The sequence below is a fragment of the Panthera leo genome, chromosome B1 (assembly GCF_018350215.1).
Source record: "Panthera leo isolate Ple1 chromosome B1, P.leo_Ple1_pat1.1, whole genome shotgun sequence".
NCBI lineage: Eukaryota > Metazoa > Chordata > Mammalia > Carnivora > Felidae > Panthera > Panthera leo.
Genome location: NC_056682.1, coordinates 37,442,335 through 37,468,160, shown reverse-complemented (window position 1 = coordinate 37,468,160; position 25,826 = coordinate 37,442,335). Strand labels below are relative to the sequence as shown.

The following is a 25,826-nucleotide window of genomic DNA, read 5'->3' as shown; positions in this document are numbered from 1 at the left end:
AGAGCTCCCTCCCCTTGCCATGTACTTGAAAATGCTGCTGTTGGTCCTGTTTTGACAATCCAGAGTTCCATTCCAGTAGGGCTCAGAAAGGCTTTCATTTCTCTTTTGCTTTTTGTGTAAGGGCTCACTCAAGACTTCCAGTTTAGGGGCATGACCAGTGCTTCAATTCCCTCGTCCAGCCTTTGATCTCTGTGGTGTGACTGAGCATTTCCACCCTCACCACCACTGCCCTGGCTTCTTGGGTTTTTAAATGTTTGTATCACTGCCTTCATTCCCATCCTTGCCCCCACTCTCTTCTTCCCATTTTGCTCTCTATTGCTTTTCCAACCCACCCACTCTTACCAAAGACACTTGCTTACCATTTCTAGCTGACTGGAGAAGGGCATAAGCTTGGGTGGGGTGGACGGGCCAAAGTCCACCCCAGCCTGGCCGCCTATGTCCCCACTAGACAGTGCAGTGTAATCTGGGTGGTGGGAGCCCCGGGCTTTCTGGCTGACCTTGATGTAGAAGAAGTCTTCACTCTTTCCCATTTTGGAGCTGGACTTGCCATGGCCTGAGTCCTGGGAGAAGCCAAATCTCAGAAGCCCATCTGAATATCGATTGAGTTTCTTGAGATGGGAGGACTTGCCCAGCTTGTACCGTGAAGCTCGGCAGTGCTTGCCATGGAAGCTGTGGCCAGAAATGAGGCTACTGACACTACCCATGTTGACTTGGGGCTAAAGACAGACAGGGCAGAGCAGGGATCTGATGTGGCTGCAGCAGTAAGGGGCAGTCCTGGTACCAAGAAGAAGCTGCGGTCATAGCAGAAGCCTCACAGAACCTGGGAGAGCTGTAGACCTGTAAGAGGACAAAAGGTAGAAGTCAGCCTGAGATGAGCAAGCCACGGCACAGTCCTCAATGGTGACTTTCGTGAGGAGCTGCTCTGATGGCCAGATCTGAGCAGTAGAGAAATGTATGCTTCTCCTGATGAAAACTCAGCCTTGACTCTGTTACTGGACTCTTTTGTTCACTCTTCCTTTGTCTACTAATTCAACAAACATCACTGAGACCCTCCTTTGGGATGGCCCTCCTCTAAGTCCTGGGATACAGTAGTGACTAACATGGCTATTGTCCCCACATTCATGGGGCTTGTGTTCAATGTAGTGTGGACAAGCCATCAACAAATCAATGTTTACCATCCTTAGGATATATGTGCTGGGAGCGGGGAAATAAAGCACAGTGAGCAGCATAGAATTCTGGGAGGTCATTATTTTATACAGGTGGCACAGGGAGGCCTCTTTATTGGGGTACTGCTTGAAGAAACCTCAAGAAAATGAGGGAGCAGCCATGTGGAAATCTGGGGAAGAGAGATGCTCAGAAGCCTCAAGAGCAAAAGCTCTAAGTCCCTGTGGTAGCTTGTGCTTGGCATATGTAAGATCATCCAGGAGACCAGTCTGGCTGGAGGATAGTTAGCAATGGGGGCAGTGTACAATAGTCAGAAGTCAGAGAACTAGCAGGTTCCAGAAAACATAGAGCGTGGTTGGCCATAGAGCTTGGACTTTTACTCTGATTGAGATGAGGAGCCCCTGAGTGACTCTGAGAAGCTTATTACTTGATCTGACTTAGGCTGTGGTGGGTCACTCTGGCTGCAGGTTGGAGACAGTGGGCTGCTGATTGGCCTGGATGGAAGTGGTGGGCCAATTACATTAGGTGAGTGACTAACATGGCTGGGCCAGGGTGGTAGCAGTGTATTACGTTTTAGGTATAATTTTAGAGTTGAGCTGATAGGATTTGCTACTGAACTGGATGCCAGACATAAGAGAAAGAAAGGAGTCAAGAATGACTTCAATGCTTTGTTTTTTAATGTTTATTTATTTTTGAGAGACAGAGAGACAGAGAGAGAGTGCAAGCAGGAGAGGGACAGAGAGAGAGGGAGACACAGAATCCAAAGCAGGCTCCAGTTTCTGAGCTGTCAGCACATTGCCCGACACGGGGCTTGAAGTCACGAAATGTGAGATTATGATCTGAGCTGAAGTCAGACACTTAACTGACTGAACCACCCAGGTGCCTCCTTCAATGTTTTTATCCAAGCAACTAGAGGACATAAGTTGCCATTTAATGAGAAACAAAAGACTACAAAAAGAGCCAGTTTAGGATGAGATGGGGTGTAAAGTAGGAGTTTGGTTTAAGACATTAAGTTTGCAGAGTCAATTAGACATCCAAAGAGTGCTGTAGGGTAGGCAGAAGGATGGGTGAGGAGCTGTAGATTTCCATGTAAAAGTTGTTTGTTCTAGAAGCCAGCTATGTCACTAGATGACTTCACTACAGAAGTAAAGGCAGGAAGATAAGGGAAGTCTGAGGACTGGTTAATGAAGGTCAGGAAGGTGAGGAAGAATCAGAAAGAGAAACTGAGAAGGCTCTAACTGATAGAGGAGACATAAGAAAGAAACTGTTTCATAAGGATGGTGTCAAGTGCTGCCGATGATGACTGTATTGGTCAATGGATCTGGCCAGGTGGAGGTACTGACCTCGATGAGAGTAGTTTGGGTGAAGGAGTAAAAAAAAAAAAAAAGACTTTACCAGAGAGCGTTCAGGAGAGAAAGAGGAGGGAAATAATTGTACCCTCAAACATTGAGAAGTACCTTCAGTTTCGCAAAGTGATTCTGAAACACACTTAACATGTTTTTAAAAGTAATAGGAATGTACAATCTAGTAATCTCACTACTGAGTATCTACACCAAAAATACAAACACTAATTCAAAGGGATACATGTACCCCTATGTTTGTTGCAGTGTTATTTACAATAGCCAATCTATGGAAGCAGCCTAAGTGGGATGGATGGATAAAGAAGCTGTGATATACACATGCGCACACACACACATGCACACACACACTGGAATATTATTCAGCCATGTAAAAGAATGAAATTTTGCCATTTGCAATGACATGGATGGAGCTAAAGGATATAATGCTAAGTTAAATAAGTCAGAGAAAGACAAGTACTATACGATTTCACTCGTATGTGGAATTTAAGAAACAAAACATGAACAAAGGGAAAAAAAGAGAAAAAGAAAAACCACAACACAGACTTAACTATAGTGAACAAAGTGATGGTTACCAGAGGGGAGGTGGGTGGGGGGATGTGTGAAATAGGTGATGGGGATTAAGGACTACACTTGTCAGTGATGAACACCAGGTGATATATGGAATTGCTGAATCACTATGTTGTACACCTAAAACTAATATAATACTGTATGTTAACTATACTGGAATTAAAATAAAAAACTTAAAAGTTAAAGGAATGTATTTTATAATCAATGCTTAACATAACAATAACCTTGCCAGTCACCACATAGAGGAATACACTGGGATGTCAACACCAGCATATTTGTAGATTTGGACAAATCTCTAAGCATAGGTCACATGATTTTCAAAGCTGGGAAAAACTGTGGTTGTCATGCATTGTGAAGGAGTATTTCTGAGTCAAAAGACAGATGATGGGAGGGAAACTATAAGTTTAATAAAATGGGAAATGCAGAAGAAACTCTTTCTTCTTTCTTCTGCTCTAAATTACACTGTCAATCCTAAAGTTGTGAAAGAAGTTCCAGGTGGGTTATAGAGCACTGTACGTGCACAGTGAAAAAGAACAAGAAGACTCTTTAGACTCTGAATATGAAGGCTTGAACTCAAACTTGCATTGTTATCATGAATTATAAAATAGTTATGTTATGAATAAATGCATTCTATATTCCATTAGTAGAAACTAAACACAATACAACATCATGGTGTAAGTGCAATGTATGTTTTCTTTGAAAAGCTTTTTATTAAATTGATGGCCTTTTAGAATCAAGGAAACACAATTATGTCTACTGATAGGATTGTTATGAGAAGTTTATAAGCACCAAAATAATCTAACAGGTCTGGTATGCCTACTGAATGCCCAGTACCTAATAGGCACTCCACAACTGGTAGGTATTTTCATTGGTATCTATCATTGCTCTCTCCAGCATTCATCACCCCTATGTTATCCTCAATGCCTCACCTCATTTTCCAGAACTAGTGCTCTCAATTCCAAATGCAACTTTCCTGCACCCCAATCTCTAATGGTATTACTTAGGAATACAGAGTTCCTCTGTTAATTTAACAGCTGACAAAGACAAATTGTGTTTTTTGTCCCCCACATCATCTATCTTTTGCTTAGCTGGGACTTCAGATCCTAAGAAGTTGTCCAAATGTAGGAAAGCTATTTTTTTAATTTTATTTTTTCTTAATTTACATCCAAATTAGCATATAGTGCAACAATGATTTCAGGAGTAGATTCCGTAATGCCCCTTATCCATTTAGCCCATCCCCCCCTCCCACAACCCTTCAAGTAACCCTCTGATTATTCTCCATTTTTGCGTTTCTTATGTTTTGTTCCCCTCCCTGTTTTTTACATTATTTTTGCTTCCCTTCCCTTGTGTTCATCTTTTCTGTGTCTTAAACTCATGAGTGAAGTCATATGATATTTGTCTTTCTCTGACTAATTTCGCTTAGCATAATACCCTCTAGTTCCATCCACGTAGCTGCAAATGGCAAGATTTCATTATTTTTGATTGCTGAGTAATACTCCATTGTGTGTGTGTGTGTGTGTGTGTGTGTGTGTGTGTGTGTGTGTATACACACACCACATCTTCTTTATCCATTCATCCATCGATGGACATTTGGGCTCTTTCCATACTTTGGCTATTGTTGATAGTGCTGCTATAAACATTGGGGTGCATATGTCCCTTTGAAACAGCACACCTGTATCCCTTGGATAAATACCTAGCAGTGCAATTGCTGTGTCGTAGGGTAGTTCTATTTTTAATTTTTTGAGGAAACTCCATACTGTTTTCCAGAGTGAGGAAAGCTATTTTTGGCCCAAAGACTCGCCTGCACTCTGCACATTACACTACTTGGGTAATGGGTGACTTAGTTTGTACCTACCCAGTACACATTTATGAATATTTATATATACAAAGTTGTAGAGATACAACAGTTGGCTATGGCATCAGACAGATATGGATTTCAAAATTAACCTCTGTGAGGTTTCTTTGCTTATAAAATGGAAAAAAAATAACTATTTCATAGGACCAATATGAGGATGAAGCAAACTAACAAGTGCAGTGCTTCGTGCATGATCAGTGTTCTACAGATGTATGTGTGATCAACAGAAGTCCAAGATGAGGGTGCTGTCCTCAAGAAGTATATAACATAGTTGGAGTATAACTATAATATTGGGTAGACATATTGCATGAATTTGTGGCTCTCTTGCTCCACTACCATCCCCTCTCAGGTGGACCCTCCTCCACATTTGTCTTTCCCCAGTCTGTTCTTCCTAAGCATCTGAAGTGTCACAGTATCATGCTCCCTGATGGAAACCCTTCAAAGATTCTAAATGTTCCTAGAATAAGGCACTGGGAAGAGCTTGGTTTTTGCCTGCTGCTCCAATCTTATCTCACCCCATTTCCTACTTGCTCACATCCACAAGTATAACCAGACTTGTCTCTCCTCTGTTGTTGAATACACCAAAACTTTTCCCACTCAGGAGCTTTCACATCTCCTGTTGCCTCTGCTGACAATTCTCTTTCCTTAGCTCTTCATGCAGATCTTTCTCATCCTTCAGTTCTCAATTCAGATATTACCCCTGCATGTGGCTTTCTATGGTTATGCTGGAAAAAAATCTATGTCCCCATTACTATTATTCCAGCCTGTTTATTTCCTTCATAACAATTGCTTAACTTGTAATAATCTTATTTTTTGTTTATTGTGTGCATCTACACCAGAATGTAAGCTCTATGAAAGCAAAGACTTCAAATTTATAGCTCCTAGAACAAAAATGAGGAAGTGAGGCATTGGCTAAAAGAGGTTACATGATGTGGTCCTTGTCAATTAACTGGCCAGTGGCCAAACTGGGACTCTAACCTATACCCAAACTCCATGATCTCTTTGCTACAGCACAATGTTCATGGGGACTGTAAGTAAGGCTCAGAGATGTTAGGATGGCAGAGTAATTTTCCAAGGATGGAGGAAAGCCTGGAGGAGAAATCAAGGTCCATGGCCTCTAGCCATAGCTTTGTTTCCCTTTGGCAGATGACAACAAGGTTTTAGGGACAGGTAAGCTCCCTGGTTCACCTGAGCAGCAGTATGGATCACCTCTGATGCACAAGCACTGTGCTAGGCTCTACAGGATCGAGAGGAAGAAGACTAGTGATGCCAGGGAGCAAAGGAGAGGACTGGGTTTAGGATGGTGGTCTCTGGTCCTCTGAGTTTATTCCTGTCCTGTAGGTCCAGATACCCTGTTCTCCACTTCCTAGCTCTTGACACACAGAGGAGCTTTGAAGTTTGAGATTATCCCCAGATCTACTTGAAGCTAAACTAATTACCTTTAAGTGTCTAGGCTTGTTCTGTTTTCAACTTGGAGAGAGCATTACAGAAATGTGGATCAATCCTAGTTCCCAAACCCTAGGTCTTTCCATCTACCCAACCCTGCCAGACTTGCTACCTCTGCCCTCAGGAAGGACAAGACAAAAGGGCACATTTGTATTACTGGGAAACAAAACCCTCCTGGCCCAGAGTACTGTATGTACTTGCAGTGAAAATAAGCAATCACACTGACCATGGAGATTCAAGAAGGGGAAAGAAAGAGGGAAGAAGGACAGGAGAGGAAAAGTAAAGGATCCATAGAACCTCTCACTAAGCATGTTTATAGACCTTCTCCTGCATGACCTCCTACTGACTTCAAGGTCCAGTGATGGCTTCTGCAGCATTTAATCTTTCAGAGATGAATGGTCATCTCTCCAACTATCTTTATTTTTTTTAACGTTTTTTTTATTTATTTTTGAGACAGAGAGAGACAGAGCATTAATGGGGGAGGGGCAGAGAGAGAGGGAGACACAGAATCGGAAGCAGGCTCCAGGCTCTGAGCCATCAGCCCAGAGCCTGACGTGGGGCTCGAACTCACGGACTGCGAGATCGTGACCTGAGCTGAAGTCGGCCGCTTAACCGACTGAGCCACCCAGGCGCCCCACTCCAACTATCTTTAAACCTTCCTGAAGTCAGAGATGGAGCTGAAGCTTCTTTGTATCCCCCTTGGTATTGAGCACAGTGCTAAGAACAAAGAAGGTGCTCGGTACATTTTTAATAAAATCAGCTCACAGGGAACATAGGGATTTATTGAGCGAGCTTCTGGAAGGGAAGATGAAGCATAGCGAAGACATATGACTTACACTGAGGTCCCACAACAGGTAGGTAGGAAGGCAAGTCTATGAAAAACTAGAATCCAAATCTGGTTTCAATCCAAATTTCCATTTCTTAGACTTTGAGTCAAATGGTCACTTGGAGCAGAGTAAATTTACCCTCTCTTTCACTCCCCAGTCCTATCCAAAGTTTTTGACCAAGACAAAGAAATATAAGGCAGTGTCTGTTTTTAAGAATCTGGTTGAGAAGCAAGACAAATACACCTAGATAAAGAGTCTAAAAATCAGCACTGGTTTAATTGAAAACACAGGAGACACTGGCAGTAGTTGGCTGAATTAGAGCCAGTGTTCTCTACCCCCAGCACACGAGTGTTTTTAAATTTTTTCTTTTGTATAGAAGTGAGATAAAGGTTCTCACCCTACATCTACCTGTTATAGATTGAAGGTTTGTGCACCCATAAAAATTGAATGTTGAAGTCATAACCCCCAATGTGACTGATGGTATTAAGAGGTAATTATTATAATATTAGTAGGCTCAGATGACCTTGAGGATGAGGCCCTCATGATGGGATTAGTGCCCTTACAAGAAGAGACCAGAAAGCTTGCACTGTTCATTGTCTCTCTCTCTCTCTCACACACACACACTCTCAATCTCTCTCCCCCTTTCTTTCCCTTTCCCTTCCTTCCATGGGAAGATACAAGAAGAAGGTGGCCATCTGCAAGCCAGGAAGAGAGCTCTCCCCAGAGACCAAATCTGTCAGTGCGTTGATAATGGACTTCACACTCTCCAGAACCGTGAGAAATAAATGTCTGTTTTAAGCCCCCCAGTCTGTGGTATTTTGTTATAGTGGCCTGAGCTAGCCACCCCATGTTCCCCCCTCCCCACACACCAGACACCCTGGCAGAAAACGCTGCCTAGGCTATCAGGTTACCCTGTTTCTGGCATTGTCTTTATAGTTTTCCCTACTGCTTCTCTGTCTTGATAGTGTTGATAGTCCCAAAGTACACAGACCTGTTCTTTGGGGAGAGTCCTATAATGGCAAGATGCTTGGTGGGAAGTCAGGGAAGTGTAGTTCTAATTTTAGTTCTACCTCACCCCAGCTCTGGCACACACAAAACATTCGCTTTCTGTCCCTACCTGCTGTAAATTGTTTGCTCCTTTAAGCAAACTCCCCAAAGACAGGACCTGTGCCTGCACAGTTGTGGGTCCATAGGAATAACCATCAGGTACCATTCATTAGGCCCCCTACCTAGTGGTGTGTTCTACCTGCATTATCACATTAGGCCTCAACAAAGGTTCACAGACTGGTGGATCTGTTTTGTCATCCAGCATGAGATTTAATCTTCCAGCATCTCTATCTCCTTATGCGTTAGATCAACACAGCAGCTTATACCTACCTGACAGATCAGGTATTCACAGAATTAAATGAAATCACATACATGATAATGCTTGGCCCCAGTAAGAAGAATGGTACACATGGGATGAATTTAAACCGAGTGCTTGTGAAATTACAAATCAATGTGGAAAGATGCTAGAACTAGATCCTCACATGTCTTGAAGTTAAAAGAGCAGGTTTTACTTAAAAATACAGAGAACAAACTGAGAGCTGCCAGAGCGGAGGGAGATGGGACAATGGGCAAAATGGATGAAGGGAAGAGGCAGATATAGGCTTCCAATTATGGAATGAATAAGGCATGATAATAAAAGGCACAGCACAAGGAATATAGTCAATGATACTGTGACAGCAGTGTATGGTGACAGAAGGTAGCTATACTTGTGGTGAGTATCAACTTGTCAAATCACTATATTGTACACCTGAAACTAATGTAACATTATGTGTGAACTACACTCAAAAAAACCCAAAACCTAAAGTAGACCTTTAGGGAAAGTTTGCCACCCTTCACTCCCACCCCCATCTCCCTATGGCAGGCAGGGCTGGATTCATGGGGACTTGTAGCAGCTAGACCTGCTTTCTGACTACCAGAGGGCAGCTGGGGCTTGCAGAGATGTGAGAGCAGCCCCGTGGCAACTGCCAGCTGGGGATGAGGGTGGGGAAGGGGACTCTGGCTGCACCAGGCTGGTGGGTGGGCCCATAGCCAGCTCCCCAGCAGAGGTCTCTCTGGGGCTAAATGGGACACTTACCCAGAGTTAATTGACTCTCCTTTCAAGATGACTCTCCCCTGACCCTCTGTTCCTTCCTCTAGTATATTGTCTGATTCAGCTTTCCTTATCTAGAATTCCAATGTTTGTATTCCTGTCCTTAACCTCTCCTTCCATTTGCTGCTCTAGATGAGGGTCAGGGGCTGGGGCTGGGGCCAGGGTTGGGGCAGGTTAATCATCTCAGCTCAGTCTGCAAGCCTGCTGAAGTTTGGTTTGCTGACGCCTGGAGGGCTCCATGTGCAAAGCTCAGTACATATTTTCTGAGTGAATGGGTGAATGAAAAGGAAGAGAGAATGGAGGAGAAAGAGGGTGGGGGAGTGTGGGCAGCATGAGGAGTGGCTGAGGTCTGAGGGGGAGCATGTTGATTGAGGGTTGGGAGCAGAAGCCTACGCAGTTCTCACTTAAGTGCACTTGGGTCTGTGGAAAGGCAGAAAGTGAAAGAGAAATCACTGGCAGGCTGAGTCATACCACCAGGGTGAACAATCGGAAGCAATGCTGCTTCCCACTGCTCAGGAAGAATCAAAAGCCATTCTGCCTGGCAGCCTTTTGTGTTCAGGTCGTCAATATTCAGCTGTGGCTGAGCCTTCCTCCATCCTGGTGGGCAGCTTGTGTCTTAGCAGTGATGATTGACATTTCTCCTCAGGAATATGATTACCCACCGATCCCAACTTGCCCTTCTCTCTTCCAAAAATAAAGCCACAGTTACACGCAAAGCTCATGCAAATTTAACCCCGCTGCTTTTAGTGCAGCAGCTGCTCCCACGTGAGAAAGCAGACGGCAAGCTTCATCCACACTCATGACTCAGGTGCTACTAGGCACAAGGGCCCATGTGAGCTAGGCAGCACCCAGTGAAGAGAGTCACTTCTCTTCCTGGTAAAGGGGGAAGCATCTAAAGAACAGTGGCTCAGATCTTAAATGAGAGATTGGGTGAGATATCTAGAGGAGGGCTGGGAAACTTCCTAGGCTCCTTTCCATCTCACCTGATCAGACATAAGGGGCTCCGGACCAGTTAGGACTTTGGAGGCCAGAATGCAGGGTACAGACAGCTCCCCTTCCTGCCAAACCCTTACCACCCTAGAGTGCACACTAAGTGGGGTACCTCCTGGAAGGGTGGGTTTGAAGATAGGTCTGTGTTTGAGTGACTGACTGATGGTCAGAACTGAGACTCAGACAGTGACTGAAATGTGTTTTATCTATTTGCCATCTCTGTGGCTGCCTAAAGTATTGTGAGGTCAAATTTAGGTTCATTAGGGAAGAATTTGTAACAAATTAGCAATGCAGGCCATGGTTTAGGAAAGGGGTGTGGTGACACACCATTAGCTACATGACATCCCTGGTCCAGGTACCAAAGTTGGAGCCTGGTTAGCCTTTGGCAAATCAGACAACCTAGCATCTTGAATTGGATGGGAGATGTTCGAGGTTCCCACAGATTTCTAACTCTATGGAATGCCTTTGTGGCTCCACCTCACCAAAAATCCAACTCTTCTTTCATCTATCCCCAGCTCCATACTGTGGTTCTCTTCACTCTCCAGACCAACTTCCTTGGTCAAAGGGAAATACAACAGGTGACCTATCACCATTTCATCCAAGGAGCCAGTGGGAGGGGAAGGGCCACCTGAACAGTAAAAGGGCTTTAAGACCCTTCAGTGGCATCACAGAGACAACTATCTAATTACTTATGCATGAAACCCATCCTAAGAGGGCAGGAGCCTCAGGGCAATCAGGATAAGAAACAAGTTGGCACAAGATCATAGGTAGAAAAACAGAAGGGAAAAAGCTTTTGAAGCCCAGAGGTGCTGCTTCAATGTTCCACAGTAAGAGGCTACTGAGGCCCAAAGAGGTTGGGTGATTTTTCCTGGGCCACACAGCAAGGGAGGAGAACTGGGGCTAGAGACTTGGCCTCCTGGCTCCCTAGCTGGTGTTCTTCCCACTTAGGTCTTTGTTAAACAAGAGAGGAAAAAGGGCTGGAGTGGAATTATTCTATGTTGAGATATACTCTTTAAAATTGCTCAGATCAAAAAAGTCAAATCAAAGATGAAATCAAATCCACATATCCCAGCAACCTGTGACTTCATGTGTCATCACCAGCCATAAACAGGGGCTGAGGCCAGGTGAAAAGCAGTATTGTTCCATAAAAAATCAAAGGATAAGTGGAGCATCTGAGTATGGTTGGTGTGAGGGTATGACAAGAAATAAGAGGAAGAAAGAGTAGAAAGAAGTAGGCAGAGCAGAAAGACTTTTCCACCTACAAGACCCTTGTGAGAGCACCATTTAGGGAACAGAAGAGTAAGATCTTACAACAGAAAGCATTGACTCTTCCAGAAGGTGGGGATGCATGAGACAAGGATGGAGGGTGGATAAAGTGGAGGAAGAATGTGAGTGTTTGTCCTAAAAAAGCTCCCCTTCCCTCCTCACCTTTCCCCCTCATCCCCACCACTTACTGGCTTTTATACCCAACGACTATATCCAGTATATAAAAGTATGTATTAGGGGACAGGGAAGATACCTGGAAGGTTTTGGTACTCAGAAAGGGATTGGAATTGGGGAAGCCCTGGCAGAGGGCCAAGCTCAGATTCATGACCTCTGGATGCTAGAAATGACCTAGAGTGGCTTGAAGAGTTCAACCTGGTCCTTTAGGGAGTGTGGCTTTTGAGATTTGGAGTTGTCCGTGTAAATCTGAGTGTGTTTGTGAGTGTTCAATGGCATGGTCTGTCTCTTGGGATCTGTGTGCACAACATGGGAATCCTGTGACCATTCCTGATGAGTCTCCACATGTCCTGAGTTAATCTTCTCTTAGTACCACTGGATGTGTCTGGCTGGGGAATTTTGACTTCTGTGTCACCTCTGCCCTGATTTCTCAACTTCCTTCCTTCCTTTCCCAGGGAGTGTTCCTGTCAGTGAACTTGAAACCTCACACCTTGCAAAGGAGCCTCTGGTGAACATAAGGCAATCCCCCTGCCTTCCTGGAACCTGCCCCCACTGGTCCTGAAAGTGAGATAATTAACCTCTCTCCAAAGTCTAGATACCCTGAAGGATGGCCCATGGATGCCCCTAAATTCCTCATTACTGTCCCCACCACCTCTGTGACACCTTCTGGTAAGGGTTACACATAAAGAGACTCTGAAGTGCTACCCAAAGATGTTGGGACTTGAGGGTTACTACAGCCTTGGTCCTGTCCCTCCTTGCCCATCATGTTCCAGTGATGCTAAATGGCTCATGGTTTCCCAACTTGCCATCCTTGCCACTCAGTGCTTTTCACACACTCTTCCCTCTGTCAGGGATGATCTCCCTGACTTTGAATCACCGGGAAAGGTAGACAAGCACCTCTGCCTCCCACTGCCTTCCTTGGCTGTGTCATAAGGAAGGAATGCCAGTCCTATGCCATGCTAGGAAATCAAACCCAAGACACAAATATCCATTACCTACACTTTAGGGGAGGGAGAGGGTTGGGCATACCACAGTTATACTGGGGGGCTTGGAGAAGAAGCTGAGATCTGGGCAGGAGGAGGGGACTTCCAGCTAGGGGCTCTTATACAACCCTAGGTGACATCTCCTATGCTGTGTCCCTTAAATATTTTGAGCTGCAATAGCATACTTGGTGTCCTCAGTGCCTCTGGGGACAATAACCATATCTACTTCATCCCATATTTCTGAGGAGTAAATTGGCAATGCAAGTAGAGCACTTAGACTCAACACCCAACTTATTGTAAGCTCTCAATAACTGTCAGCTATCATCATATGATATTTCAAACACTATTTATCTTTCAAGGCCCACTTCAAGTGTTGCCTCCTCTGTGGACCTTCCCACATAAAGTGGAGGCATGTCAATCTCTAGATCCTCTTTGGCAATGGTTTTCAAAGGGTGACCCCCATACCACCAAAAACAGCTCCACCAGAAACCTTGTTAGAAATGCATGTTCTCAGGCCACCCAGAGCCTGGGGCCATACAATCTGTGTTTTAACAGACTTCCAGAAGAAACAAAAGTTTGACAACCACTGTTGTGGAATTTTCTTTGTATTATATCATTGTACTAATCATAGCCTGACATAAATTTTCACTGTAAGTTCCTTGAGGGTAGGGACCTTTTATATTCTGAGGAAATTCTGGGGAAGTCCTTGTGAATTTGACTTAGGTTAGCACTTCAATTAGATTTAATCTGAGTAATTTGTAACTTCCCATTCCTCCCTGACCCTGTCTCTTGATTCCTTCAACCTTCTCATCCACCCAAGGTGCTGAGGAAAATCTTACCTGCCTTCAATGAAAGAAGACCACCTTCCATCCGTCATTCCTGCATCCTTTCTTTCCTCCCTCCCCTACTTCCATCTTCCCAAGTATCCACTTTGGGCTCATGAAATTGACAGTGAATGTAGAGTAATGGTAGAGGGTACTTCTGGGGCATCAGAAAGCTCCAGATATTGAAAAAGTTTGGATTAGGGATATGAAATATTGTCCCTGACCCAGTAACATTGCAAAGACTTTAAAAACTTAGGAGCTTCTCAGGTGGGGCTGATCTCTCAAAATGCAAAACCAGGGCAAAGAAGTCTGGCCCAAACCCCCTTGTACACAGAGTCCTTCAAGGATACCCCTGGGTAGCCTGCTTACACTGTGACCCACTGCATTATAGCAAAGTGGAAGAGAGTAGAGAGTATGAGAACTCCCTTTAGTACCTTCTCCATCCTGCTGTACTGGCTATGGGGCTCTCTCTCTCTGCCCTGTGGGTAGTATAACTAGAAGATGCACTGATTGTGGCCAATTAGATACATATTTTGCATAAATATATTATTTAGCCAACTTGCCAAGCAAGACTTTCTCTGTTTCCAACTAAAGTCAGTGACTTGCAAACACAAGTCTTCTCAGGGAACACAGAAACTGTGAACACATTACAGGTTATAGTAGGGAGATCATATAATTTGGACACTTTTAAGAGCGAAAGAAGACACTAGTATAAATTACATCAGAACAGCACACATAAACTGAGGCATATGGTCACCTTATGTATCAGCCATTATTTCTCCCCATGAGGGCCAGGCCATGGATGAGGATGTCAAAAAAAGAGTTTTGGCATCTCTTGGCCCCCATCCCCTCCCCTCAGCTATTAAGTGTTCTGTTGACTATAAGAAACAAGGAACAGGAAGCAACTAGGAAGTAGTAAGTCCTGCTAAATGGACCACTTATCAGGTGCTTTATCTATAGTGATACGTAGAGTGCTATGAGACCTTATACTTCAATCACCTTTGCATTGGGTTCTTATCTCATCTGTGCTGACCACACCCTGGACAGGTATTGGTAAGCAGAGTTCCAGGTGTTACAGGTAGAAAAACTGATTGTAGACCCAGGACTTGGGTTCAAAGGCCAGAACTCATCTATTGCCTCACACAGCCTAGTCATGGGGCAAGCAAGGTGAAAACAGGATTGAAATGCCTGGTAGAGTAGCCACAGCTATGTGTCACCTCCCAGTATATGTACCAGTGGTCACTTTGACAGAAAGAGATATCTGTAACTGTTAGGGAGAGCTTTTGGGAGTATCTGTGCCTTTGTCTTACATTCACAAGTATTTGGTGAGCATTTACTATGTGCAGTCACTATCAGGGCTCTACAGACATGGCAGTGAACAGAATGGAGTCAGCCCCTATAGACATGTAATAACAGATCTAGCTTGCATTCAACATCCTGTCCAATCTAACCTCAACCTGCCTTCTAACTTTATGTCCCACTATCTCAAGCTTTGCCAGTGAAACACTCTTCCCAACTAGTCCCAGAACTTAGGGTCACAGACACTCAGGGTTGCATCTGACATTCAGAATGGCCTCGTTGCTAGCATCCCTGATTGTGCCCAGAGTCCTGTCTAGTCCTTCCCCTTCTGCATGCCTTTGCTTGTGCTACACCCTCTCATCTGAGGCACAGTGCCTCCCCCTCTGCTGGATCCAGCCCTCCCTGCCTTTTTCTGCTCAGCACTGTGTATTGCTAAATAGTGCTTTTGTCACCCAAATGGATAATAAACTCTTTCTGAGTCCAGATGCTTACATCTGCACCAAAGAATCAAGATCTCCTAGCAATCTTGGGCTTTTACTGCTACGTTTTGTATTTCTCAAGTCACATCTAGTAAAACCTCTCCACTCTGTAAGCTCTGTACCACCTCTGCATCTTACTCCCTGCAGATAACTTCATCTCTATAGTACAGAGATAAGTAGAAGCACTGGGATCAAACTCCCTCAATTTCCCGAACTCATGAACTTACCTAGAGTTGAAGTGATTCCTGCCTGCTTTGTACCTGTCAAAATGGAATGTCTTCATATCAGGCTAATTCTTCTAGCTATGGCATGGTTCCATCAACTCCAACTTTCTCAGGGGTCTGGCACTAAGAATTATGTTCTATTCCTCTATTTCTACAAGTTCTGACTTTCTATTTTTTCTGTAATTTTTTAAAAAGTTTACCTATTTATTTGAGAGAGACAGAGACAGCATGAATGGGGGAGGGGAAGACAGAGAGAGAGAGAGAGAGGGGAAGAGAGAGAGAATCCCAAGCAAGCTTCATGTTGTCATTGCAGAGCCCTACATGGGGCTCAAACGACTGAAACCATGAGATCATGACCTGAGCTGAAACCAAGAGTCAGATGCTTAACTGACTGAGCCACTCAGGTGCCCCATGGCTTTCCATTATTCTCTCACATGACCATTTAAACATGCATATGTCTGCCAAATTAAAAGCAACACACCAGCTCCTGAACTCCATTCCCCCCCACACACCTAGAAATCACTGCCTTTTCCTCCTGTTCACAGACAAGCTTCTTGAAAGAGAAGGTCCTACTTACTATTGCCACTTGCTCATTTCCCACTTATCCTCTGTCTACAGAAGCCTGGTTTTCTGTCTCTGATAATCCACTAGAAATGTTCTCCAGGGATATTAATAAATCCAACTGACACTTTCTAACAGTTACAAACTTGACCTCTCAGTCACTCCATATTTGTTTGTTCTTTTTTTCTTACTCTATTCTTTTTGAGACACTCATTCCTTGGCTTATATGATACTATGATCTCTTGGCTTTCCTCCTATCCCCTTCGCCTCTCCCTCTGTCACTTTTCCCTCTTTTGACCTGAAAAGGTGGTGTTATTTGGGGTTCCATCTTGGACCCTCTCCTCTGGTCCTGGTTGGCTCACACTTTCCCATGGCTGTAGCCACATCCACATGGTGATGATTGGATCTGTGTCCATAGCCAAACTTCTCTCCTGAGCTCCTGACCTGAACATTCAACTACCTGCTGGCCATCTTTACTGGGATAGGCTACCACATCTCAAACTCAACATATCTGAAATGGAATTCACCATTCTCTCTTCCTTGCCATTACCCACCTTCTCCCAGCATGTCTCTCCTTCTAGGTTCTTAGTCTTGGAGAATGGTACAACTGTGACCAAGCCAGAAATCTGATTCCAAGAAACCTGACCAAGCTCAGAACCCTTTCCCTCTTCTCACCCTGATAACTGACCAGTCTCTAAGATGTGCTATTCCTGGTTTTCCTAAAAACCAGCATTTCCCTCTGACTCCACTTCCAATGTCTTATGATCTACGTTTCTATCATACTTCCCTTGGGATATCAATAGGTCTGTTATTTGCTCTTTCCCATCCTCTCCCAAAGCTTCTCTGTTGTCCAAAAAATAAAATCAAAATTTCCTAACGTGGCAGAGAAGGCCTTCATGATTAGAACTATTCATCTTTGTATCTCCATATTATATGGCATCAATCCCTTCCCTCACTTACCCTTCCCTACATCCATTTTGACTAACTTGAGTTCTATAAATATGTAGTATTCTTCCACTGACCCACTTCCCAGGTTTTCCCATGCTATTCTCTAGGCCTAAATTCCTGAGACTTTGCTGAAACAGGGCTTCTACTAGAAGGCCTTCCTATGCCTTCAACACACCCTCTGTTTAGTCTTTTAACAGTGTTAATCACACTGCAGTGCAGGTCCTTTGTAGTCATACACCTTTCTCAACAGATTATAAGACTTTTATACACTGTTCTCCCATCCCAGAGCTCAATAAATGTTTGTTGATAGATAGCATGTGTTTAAAAATCATATTCTAGAAAAATAAATAAAAAATAAAAATCATATTCTATATTTTGGTACATGGGTCCCACGAGCTACCCTTTCCTAGCTAGAATACCACAAAACACTACATAGTGGACATTTATAAACTTTTTCATCCCTAACCTCCATGCCCAGGGGTCTTTTTGGAACATACTAAGTAGCCTGGAATGTATGTGACATTTCCCCGCACTGTGCTTTAAAGAAGGCTTCTCTGTGTGGCACTTGTACCTCAGTGGCCCCCTAGTCTGGTCCAGGGCTTTGGATGTGTTGGCATTTGTAGGCTTGTGTGTTAGACCTTCCTCACATGGTAAGAGTACAACTGAATGACCTAACCTGCTTGGAGGAAGATCATGCATTAGATTCAACATCTTTAATGATGTTATATTTTTCTAAGTCATCTGTACTCTGAGCTCCATTCTATAAAGAGAATTCTGTGAGGAGACACATTTTGCTGATTTGCCTGGGACTGTGGAAATTCCTGGGAGAGTAGACTTCAGTATTAGAATGGGGAAAGTCCCAGTAAAACCCAGATGAGTTGATGGCCTTATCTAGGAAATTGGGATTAGCACAAAGAAGATTGAAATTAGTCCTGAGTGACACCTTGATTTGGCCCTTGGCTTCTCATTGGGTGGTTCCCTAGGCTGATGCTATAGAAAACAAAGAATGGCTACCTGTGTGTGTGTCTCAAATGGTTTACCATTCAGGGGTGTGATTTTGGGCTTGTGGAAGGAAGTGTCTGTAGGGCCACAGTGGAGGGCAAAGAAGAAAATGTATGGAGGGAGTGGTGAGTTAATTTGCAGGTGGGAAAGAAACAGGTGGGAAGAAACAGAAGAATTGAGCATATCTGTTAGCTCCCAGTCCACTCCTCCTCAATTCCCTGCTTTCCCACGGACCCCAGAGTGAAGTGAGCAGGGAGTGGGGTAAAAGCCTGAGCAAGGGGAGGAGGTCTAAAAGGATCTGGGAAGGGAGAGATCCCAAGGGGAGAAGGGAAGCCTGGGGGGAGGAGAAGAGAATGAAGGAGAGAGTAAGAGGGGAGAAGGAAAGTGGATAACAGCAGAAGGAGGGGAAAGGGCCTTCATTGTGATGTAAATGCATTGATTGGGAAGGGAGTAGGAGCTGAGTGAAGAAGGGGGAGGGTACTGTGCTGAAACAGCCATGGAGATGAAGGCAAAGAATATATCATAGCTGTTGGTTATGGAGATCTGATTTCTTTTGTGCAAGTGTCACATGGCAGGTGAGCTGTTATTAAATGAGAGAAGTCAGGGCTTAGTAGAAAGGAGGTATGTGGTTGAATGCATCTTAGCATGATAGAAGAAAGCATGGGACTGGACCACATTTTAATAGAAAGAACAGTATTTAAAGCCACTAGCCACTTATCCCTAACCCCATTACTACCACCACCAAAAAAAAAAAAAAAAATGTGTAAATTGCCTGTAAGTTATCAAGAAGTAATACAATCCTGGAATAGATTTGTTTTGTTTTACACATTTTAATATACAATGCCTTGAAGAGGGAACTAAGGACTGTTAAAAGTGTGCCCAGGATAGGATATCACAATTGAAGGTAAGTATATAAAGCTGGTACTAATTTTAACAGAATAACACAAAATGACTTAAGAATGGAGTTTTAACTGGGGACATTCATTCTGAAGGTTTTACCTCAGGAGGATTTTCCCTTAGAGAGTTGAAGGGAGGGAGAGTGGCAGAAAACTTCTGCAACCCCAGGTGGTAAAACTATCCTAAAAGCACCCTTTTCTATGTTTCTACTCATCACAAAGGTGAGAATCTTGTGCAAGATCCAAAACAACAGGATTTGTCAGTATCTTGGAAATTTCCCAGGGGGGTTATCCTTGTCTACTGCCAATTCTGGCTTGGTGCAAAGTTGGGGAATTCTGGGACTGGAGGGAAGCTGGCAATAGGAGAATGTGTGTGAAAGCCCCTCCATGCAACCAGGAGTGTCCTGGGGTGCATTGGGAAAGATCTGTGGAAATAACGCTATCAACTATGAGTTCCTCGGAATGTCTCACTCACCACGGTATCATTTAGCACAATGCCTGGTACACAGTTGGAGCTGAATAAATGCTCACTGAATGAACTTCCTGCCTTAGATTTCTTCCAGCTCAAATAGATCTTCCACACTGAAGCAACTGGAAGTTACCTTGCTAAAACACAGACCTGATCAGTTCATGTTAAAGTCCTTTTCACCTTCTCCCCTTTGGAGAATTGTCTTAATTTCCTTCCTCAGAGACCTGCACTCTCATTCATGACTTTAATGACCTGAGTCCCAGTCTCCCTTTCCAGTCCTGTTCCCCACTTCACCCTCCACTTGTTCTTCACCATTTCCTCTAATACCACTCAGTACATAATACCCTCAGAGCTTTGCTTGCTCAGCTGTTTGCTCAATTTAGAATTTCTTTCACAACTTGTCCCTATGACCCAAGCCTGTGATAACCTACTCTTCAAGGTCCCACTCAAATATCACTTCCTCCATGAAGCCTTCCTGTCCTTCTTGCTTCTTTGCCTGTGGTTTCACAAGAGAGGGCCTGAAGCTATGGCAGCACTGATCTCATGTAACTTCTCAAGTTGCTAGTTATTTACCTATCACCCCAGTAGGCTCTGGGGTTCTTGAAGACTCACACTTTGATTTGTTTTCACATATTCAGCTCAATGACTGTTAAATGAAGGAGGGAAGTAAAACATAGAGGCTCAAAGAGGTTGGAAGAAGGAATGTTAGGGGTATGATGTTAGGAAAATATAAAATGACAGATACCTAGCCATTTGCCTCAGAAATTTCTGCAATCAGCATTGAGTTTCCTTTCCCCCAGCTAGCTTCCAGTAGAAGTAGAACTGCTACTGACCACAGGAGGAGAGCAGAGGGCCGTTTGGCCAAGGAAAATGTTCTCATTCCCTTAGGCAAACCCCACCCCACCAAATGTCATCAGGGTAGAGATGAGGTGGAAGTCCTCTACTTTTCTCAGTCCTCTCTAGAATTTCTAGGAATTGGCCCTGATCTTCTCAGACATCCCACACTAAGGGTGTGCCCTTCCTCCTGCTTTAATATGCCCAGTAATAGTGCTAATTGAAGGAACTTCAGCTCCTTCTGCAGCCTTGTTTTGTCAGGTGTAAAAGTCCTCTCTAAATTTCTGGTTGTGGATACCATTCTTGCTGGCACCCTTCCTTTGGAGTTCAACTGTCACTCAGGCCTCATGAAAGGCCTCTTACAACTCACTCATTCATTGTACTTCATTGTCCCTGTCCATTCATTAACATTCACTGGGATAATTCCTCTCACTGCCACATGCATAGAGGCACGTGCACATGTGTTCAGACCTCACTTCTCATTAGCAGTGAGTACACTTGTAATAAGAAGCAGTACTGCCTGAATGGGGGACCACCCTCCCCCTCTAATAGCTGGGGAGTCTACTGCACTAATGTTATTTCAAGAAGTAGCAGGAAAATTGGTGGCCTCTGCAGAACAGGCAGGGAGGAAAGGGTGGGGGTGTTCCTGGCAGCTCTCTTCTCTAAAACACCATCAGCTACATCACCCCAGACAGATACTGCTCCTCATCCCCTTCCCCTAACCCCATTCCTCCCAGAGCCAGCTAGTTCTAGAGATCCAGTCTCTGCCTTCCTCTTGGACATTAACCTGGCATTCAAGGTTCTGCAGAAGACGGCTCTCAAGTACCTTCCACCAGTCTTATCTGCTATATCCTGCTTGAATTGAATTCTACTCCCACCAAGCAGGTCTGCTCCTATGATCTTTAGCTCATGCTTTGCTTATATATTTTCCCTAACCACTGCTTAGGGGCCAGGTGGTTGCAATGGCTTGGAGAACTGTTATTCTACCTCAGCAATTCAGCAAAAGTGGTACCTTTTCAACATTTTTTAATCTTTATTTATTTTTGAAAGAGAAAGAGACAGAGTGCAAGCAGGGGAGGTACAGAGAGAGGGAGACACAGAATCCAAAGCAGGCTCCAGGCTCCCAGCTGTCAGCACAGAGCCTGACACAGGGCTTGAACTCACGAAACCATGAGATCATGACCCGAGCCAAAGCCGATGCTCAACCGACTGAGCCACCCAGGCACCCCAACATTTTTTAAACTAATGGTTAACAAGATGGTTGTTAGGACCATGAAGAAAGTCATTAGAGGAAGCACACCAAAAGTAAAACTGTGAAGTAAGAGATACAAGAGAAAAGAGGCAGTGGAATGGTGGTGCTTTCATTACTGTCTATCACCTACCCACCAAAATATAGTCCCTGCTCTTCCCAGCCTGGCCCAAGAAGCAGGCTAATTTCTCCCTGATGTTAGGATCCCAATTCTCCTCTTAGTACTGAAATCCCACTACCAGGCCTTCCAGGACCTAATCTAGCCCTGCCTTTCCATGAGGGAGATATTCCCTGTTCCCCACCAGGACCCACTATCCTTCTGATGCCCATGGGCTTCTTGGCAATACCATCAACTAGCACTCAAAAGTCCTCTGCATGTGCACATACCATACCTACTTAGATGAGACCCAAAATTTCTAGAGGGAATCCGGCAGAGGCTCATACCTCTGCAATCCCCCAGAGCACCCCAAGGGAAAAGTCTGTAACTTAGCAGCTGCTTCCTGAGCTTACTGGGCTTCTGGTTAGGCAGATGCAAATTGCTTGCCTAATAAGAGACAGTGACATTTGTTCTCTCTCAGGAAAGATAGGACCTGGTAGGCAGTTGCTTTTCAAAGGGGGCATTTTGTAACTAAAAGAACACAGGCTTTCAAGTCAGATAGATGTGGACTGCGACAGAGCTCTAACACTAACTAGCTATAAGAGCCTTGGGGAAGCTACTTCACTACTCTGAACCCCAATTTTCTTTTTGCATTTGTCCATTGCAGTTGGGCTTCTCAGGCTTGGTGTTATTTACAAATTGGACTAGATAATTCTTTATTGTAAGAGACTTTCTCATCTCTCTCTCTCTCTTTCTCTCTCTCTCTCTCTCTCTCTCTCTCTATATATATATATATACATATATATCAGATGCCAATTATACCCACTCTCTGCCCCCCTCCCCTGCCCAGTTGTGACAATTAAAAATGTCATAGATATTGCTGAATGTTCCCTGGGGAGCAAAATCATTCCCAGTTGAGTGATCAAAAACCACTAGTATTTACACCTTGGGATTGTTCTAAAGATTAGATAATGTGATAGCATATGTAAAGCATCTGCCACAGCATCTAGCATATAATAAGGAATCAATAAATATTAGTCCCATCAGATATTTTAAGTAGAATCAGGCAGTTTTCCTTCTATCTTCGCCCACCACGGAATGTCCCTGGAGCCTCAAAGTGCTGAGTGCTAGTTGGGTAGAGTGGGGGTAGCTTTAGAAAGGAAGCTCAGTAGAAGGTGTCTAAGTCCAGTGATCTCTCCAGGGTGTTCAATGGCCTCAGACATTTTATGGACATTCAGGTGTGTCTTAGAAGTGTCTCCAGGGAAAAGGGTGATGTAGCTGGAGGCCCAGAGGAACATGGGTTCAGTAGTTTCTCTGGAGAGCCTTTTTTGTAAGCAGGCTGCCCATTTGTGCTTCAATGTGCTCCTCTCCCCTGGTTGTTCTGGGAGATACATGGCCCATTTCAGATGCAGGACTATCGCTTATGTAGAGAAGCTGTTTGTACTAGCAAGGAGAGAATGTGGAAGATACTGCTGAGACACTAGCCTGGCTGGAGCACAGGAAGGAAGGACTCAGAGGAAGCTGGCTATAACTGTAGACCTCAGAGGGTAGCCTTCCTGCCCACCCTGCCCTCAGTGCATCTGGCCTTTGCAGCTGCCATATTCTGCCTGCTCAGCTCTTGGAATCTCTACTAGGGTGGGAAGACAGAGTAAGGAGAAAAGTCTCCAGAAGTAGTATTTCATTCAGGCCTAGGATACATGGAAATCTTCCAAGTCTACAACCAGCTTCTAGCTTCTATGAGAAGTAAAATTGACCCAATATAGGAAATTTCAGAGTTGTCTGAGTTATAGACACCCCGACTCAATTTTTTAAAATATTTATTTATTTAGAGAGTGGGGAGGGGCAGAAAGGGAAGGAGAGAGAGAATCCCAAGCAGGCTCCACATTGTCAGTGCAGAACCTGACACAGGGCTTGATCCTAAGAACTGAGATCATGACCTGATCCTAAATTAAGAGCCAGATGCTCAACTGACTGAGTCACCCAGCACCCCAGCAACTCATTTTTTTTTTTTTTTAATAGCGGAGTAGAAAGGGCAATGGACTAGGGCCTTAAATTGCTCCTCTGGGCCACTGATTGATTGTGTGGTCTTGAGTGAGTCATTCTCTCTGGGGCTCCCCTTCATCATCTGCTCTTGGGCAGCACTGCAACTGCTCTTTCCAAGGAAGACTTTGAGAGGCTCTGGTGAGATCAGCAACCAAACATGCTTTGAGAAGAAAGAATTATTGGTGCATGCCCACCACCAAGTTCAGTCTCATGCTGAGAACAGGCCATATCAGAGCCATCTGAAAGGTAGTCACTGGCTGAAAGGACTGAGCTCCCAGTATGAGAACAGACCAAGGTGGGCCACCTCTGGGGGGCCAGAGTGGAGCTGATCTACAAAAGTTACCAAGGTCAGTATATAACAGGAGCTAGGAGAGAGGGTCTAGCAGGTGAAGAAGAAAGAGTTCATTGTTTTTATTTGGTTGTAGTTTTAATCATAAGATTATCCAAGAAAGGTAAACACATGTCAAGTTTCACTCTTTTTTAAATGGGGAGTTGAGATCTAAAAGCCCCAAAGGAAATTCCTCACTTATATGTGTTGCTCATGGGGAGCTGTGATCTGACCCATGGGTACCTGGCCCACTGTGGTTCCTTCCTCTGCATTTGCTCTCCCTTCCCTCCCTGAGGGTCTACATCATCTCATATCTAACATGTCGTGTAACCTTCAAGAAGGCCTGCCTCCTCTCTTCCCACTAACCCTTTCTGCACAAAGGTCTTCTAAATACAGATTTCAACACTTGCCACACTAATCTTTCTGATAACCTTTTCCTGCTCCCATGGTCTACCTCATCAAGACCAATGCTACCATCTGACAGTGTTGGGAAACCTTCCCATTAAGTAATATAGTCAAAAGGCTTGTGTTTGAAACCTATCTAACCAGCACTTCCTCAGAGAAACAACTTGGCCAAGCACCTTAACTCTCTGAGCCCCTTTCCTTATCTCTGAAAATGGTATAAAAATCTCACATGTGGTGATTTCATAGGTGTGCAGTGAGAATCAATGATACAGTGCATGTGAAAGGGCTTTACAAACTATAAAGTGCAGCACCAATATTAGAATCCATTCAGATCTCTTGAATTTCTCTCAAAGTTCATTCAAGATTGTTTTCTTATTCTCCTATTATTTCTATTTATAGGGATTTTCACTCCCTTAACTAGCCAGACAAATCCTTCCCTCCAGAGCTCAATGACCTTCCTATTGTGATATTTTCCTTCACTAAGGATACCCTTAGTACTGAGTCCCTGACCGGTCTCGGTTCTTCTGCATGCAGGTCAGAGTTAGTGAGCCCCCACCAAGCAATGTGCTTAGGGTTCATCCGTTGTCTCATTTAATCCTTGCAATAAATGTAGCAAAGTATCTGGATACAATGTCAATATACAAAAATCAATTGCACTTGTATATACTAGCAACAAATAAACAGCAAAAGAAATTTTAAAAACTACCATTTAAAAAATGTACATTTCAAAAATAACTGAAGTAATACATGGTCTCTGCATTGAAAACCATATTGCTTAAATTATTTAAAATGTTATTTAAATTATTTTATTAAATTATATAATTATATATATTAAATTATTATTTAAATTATTTGAAGTAATTTGTGATAAATGTGATAAAGAAAATCTAAACAAATGTAGACATAGGTCAGGTTCATGGATTAGAAGACTCAATATTCTAAAGATTTGAATTGTCTCCAAATCGGTCTATAGAATCAATATAATACCAATGAAAATTCCAGCAGCTTATATGTTGAAATGCAAATGCTATATGGTCCTATTAATAAGATGTTGGTAAAGAGGGTAAAGTTATGGTGTCAGGATGAGGGACAGAAGGACAAAGGGTATGAGGGCCAGAGGAGTTTCAGGGGTACTTTTAACACTCTTACCTTTTGCCTTGGGTTCTATGTATGTAAAATTTGTTTGAAAATCCATCAGTTTGTTCATACATGATTTGTGCATATTTCTGTATGTATATCATATACTTCAGTACAATTTTCACTTTAAAAAATTCTCACATTGACCCCAGGAGGTGGTTCTACCTCCCAATTTGCCAATGACTATACAAGGCACAGAGGGAACAAGAAACTGGTCCGATGTCATAAGGTGGATGAGAGTCAGAGAGCTATTCACAGAGG

At 43.8% G+C, this 25,826-nt stretch overlaps 1 protein-coding gene across 1 annotated transcript in view; it reads right to left on the bottom strand.

The window, feature by feature from the left end:
• Positions 1-25,826, bottom strand: part of LZTS1 (leucine zipper tumor suppressor 1) — a 49,932-nt gene that overhangs the window by 8,698 nt on the left and 15,408 nt on the right. The window contains exon 2 of the mRNA XM_042934665.1: positions 360-837. Coding sequence (XP_042790599.1) covers positions 360-704 — 345 coding nt within the window. The 5' untranslated portion in view covers positions 705-837. The remainder of the gene's footprint in view (positions 1-359; positions 838-25,826) is intronic.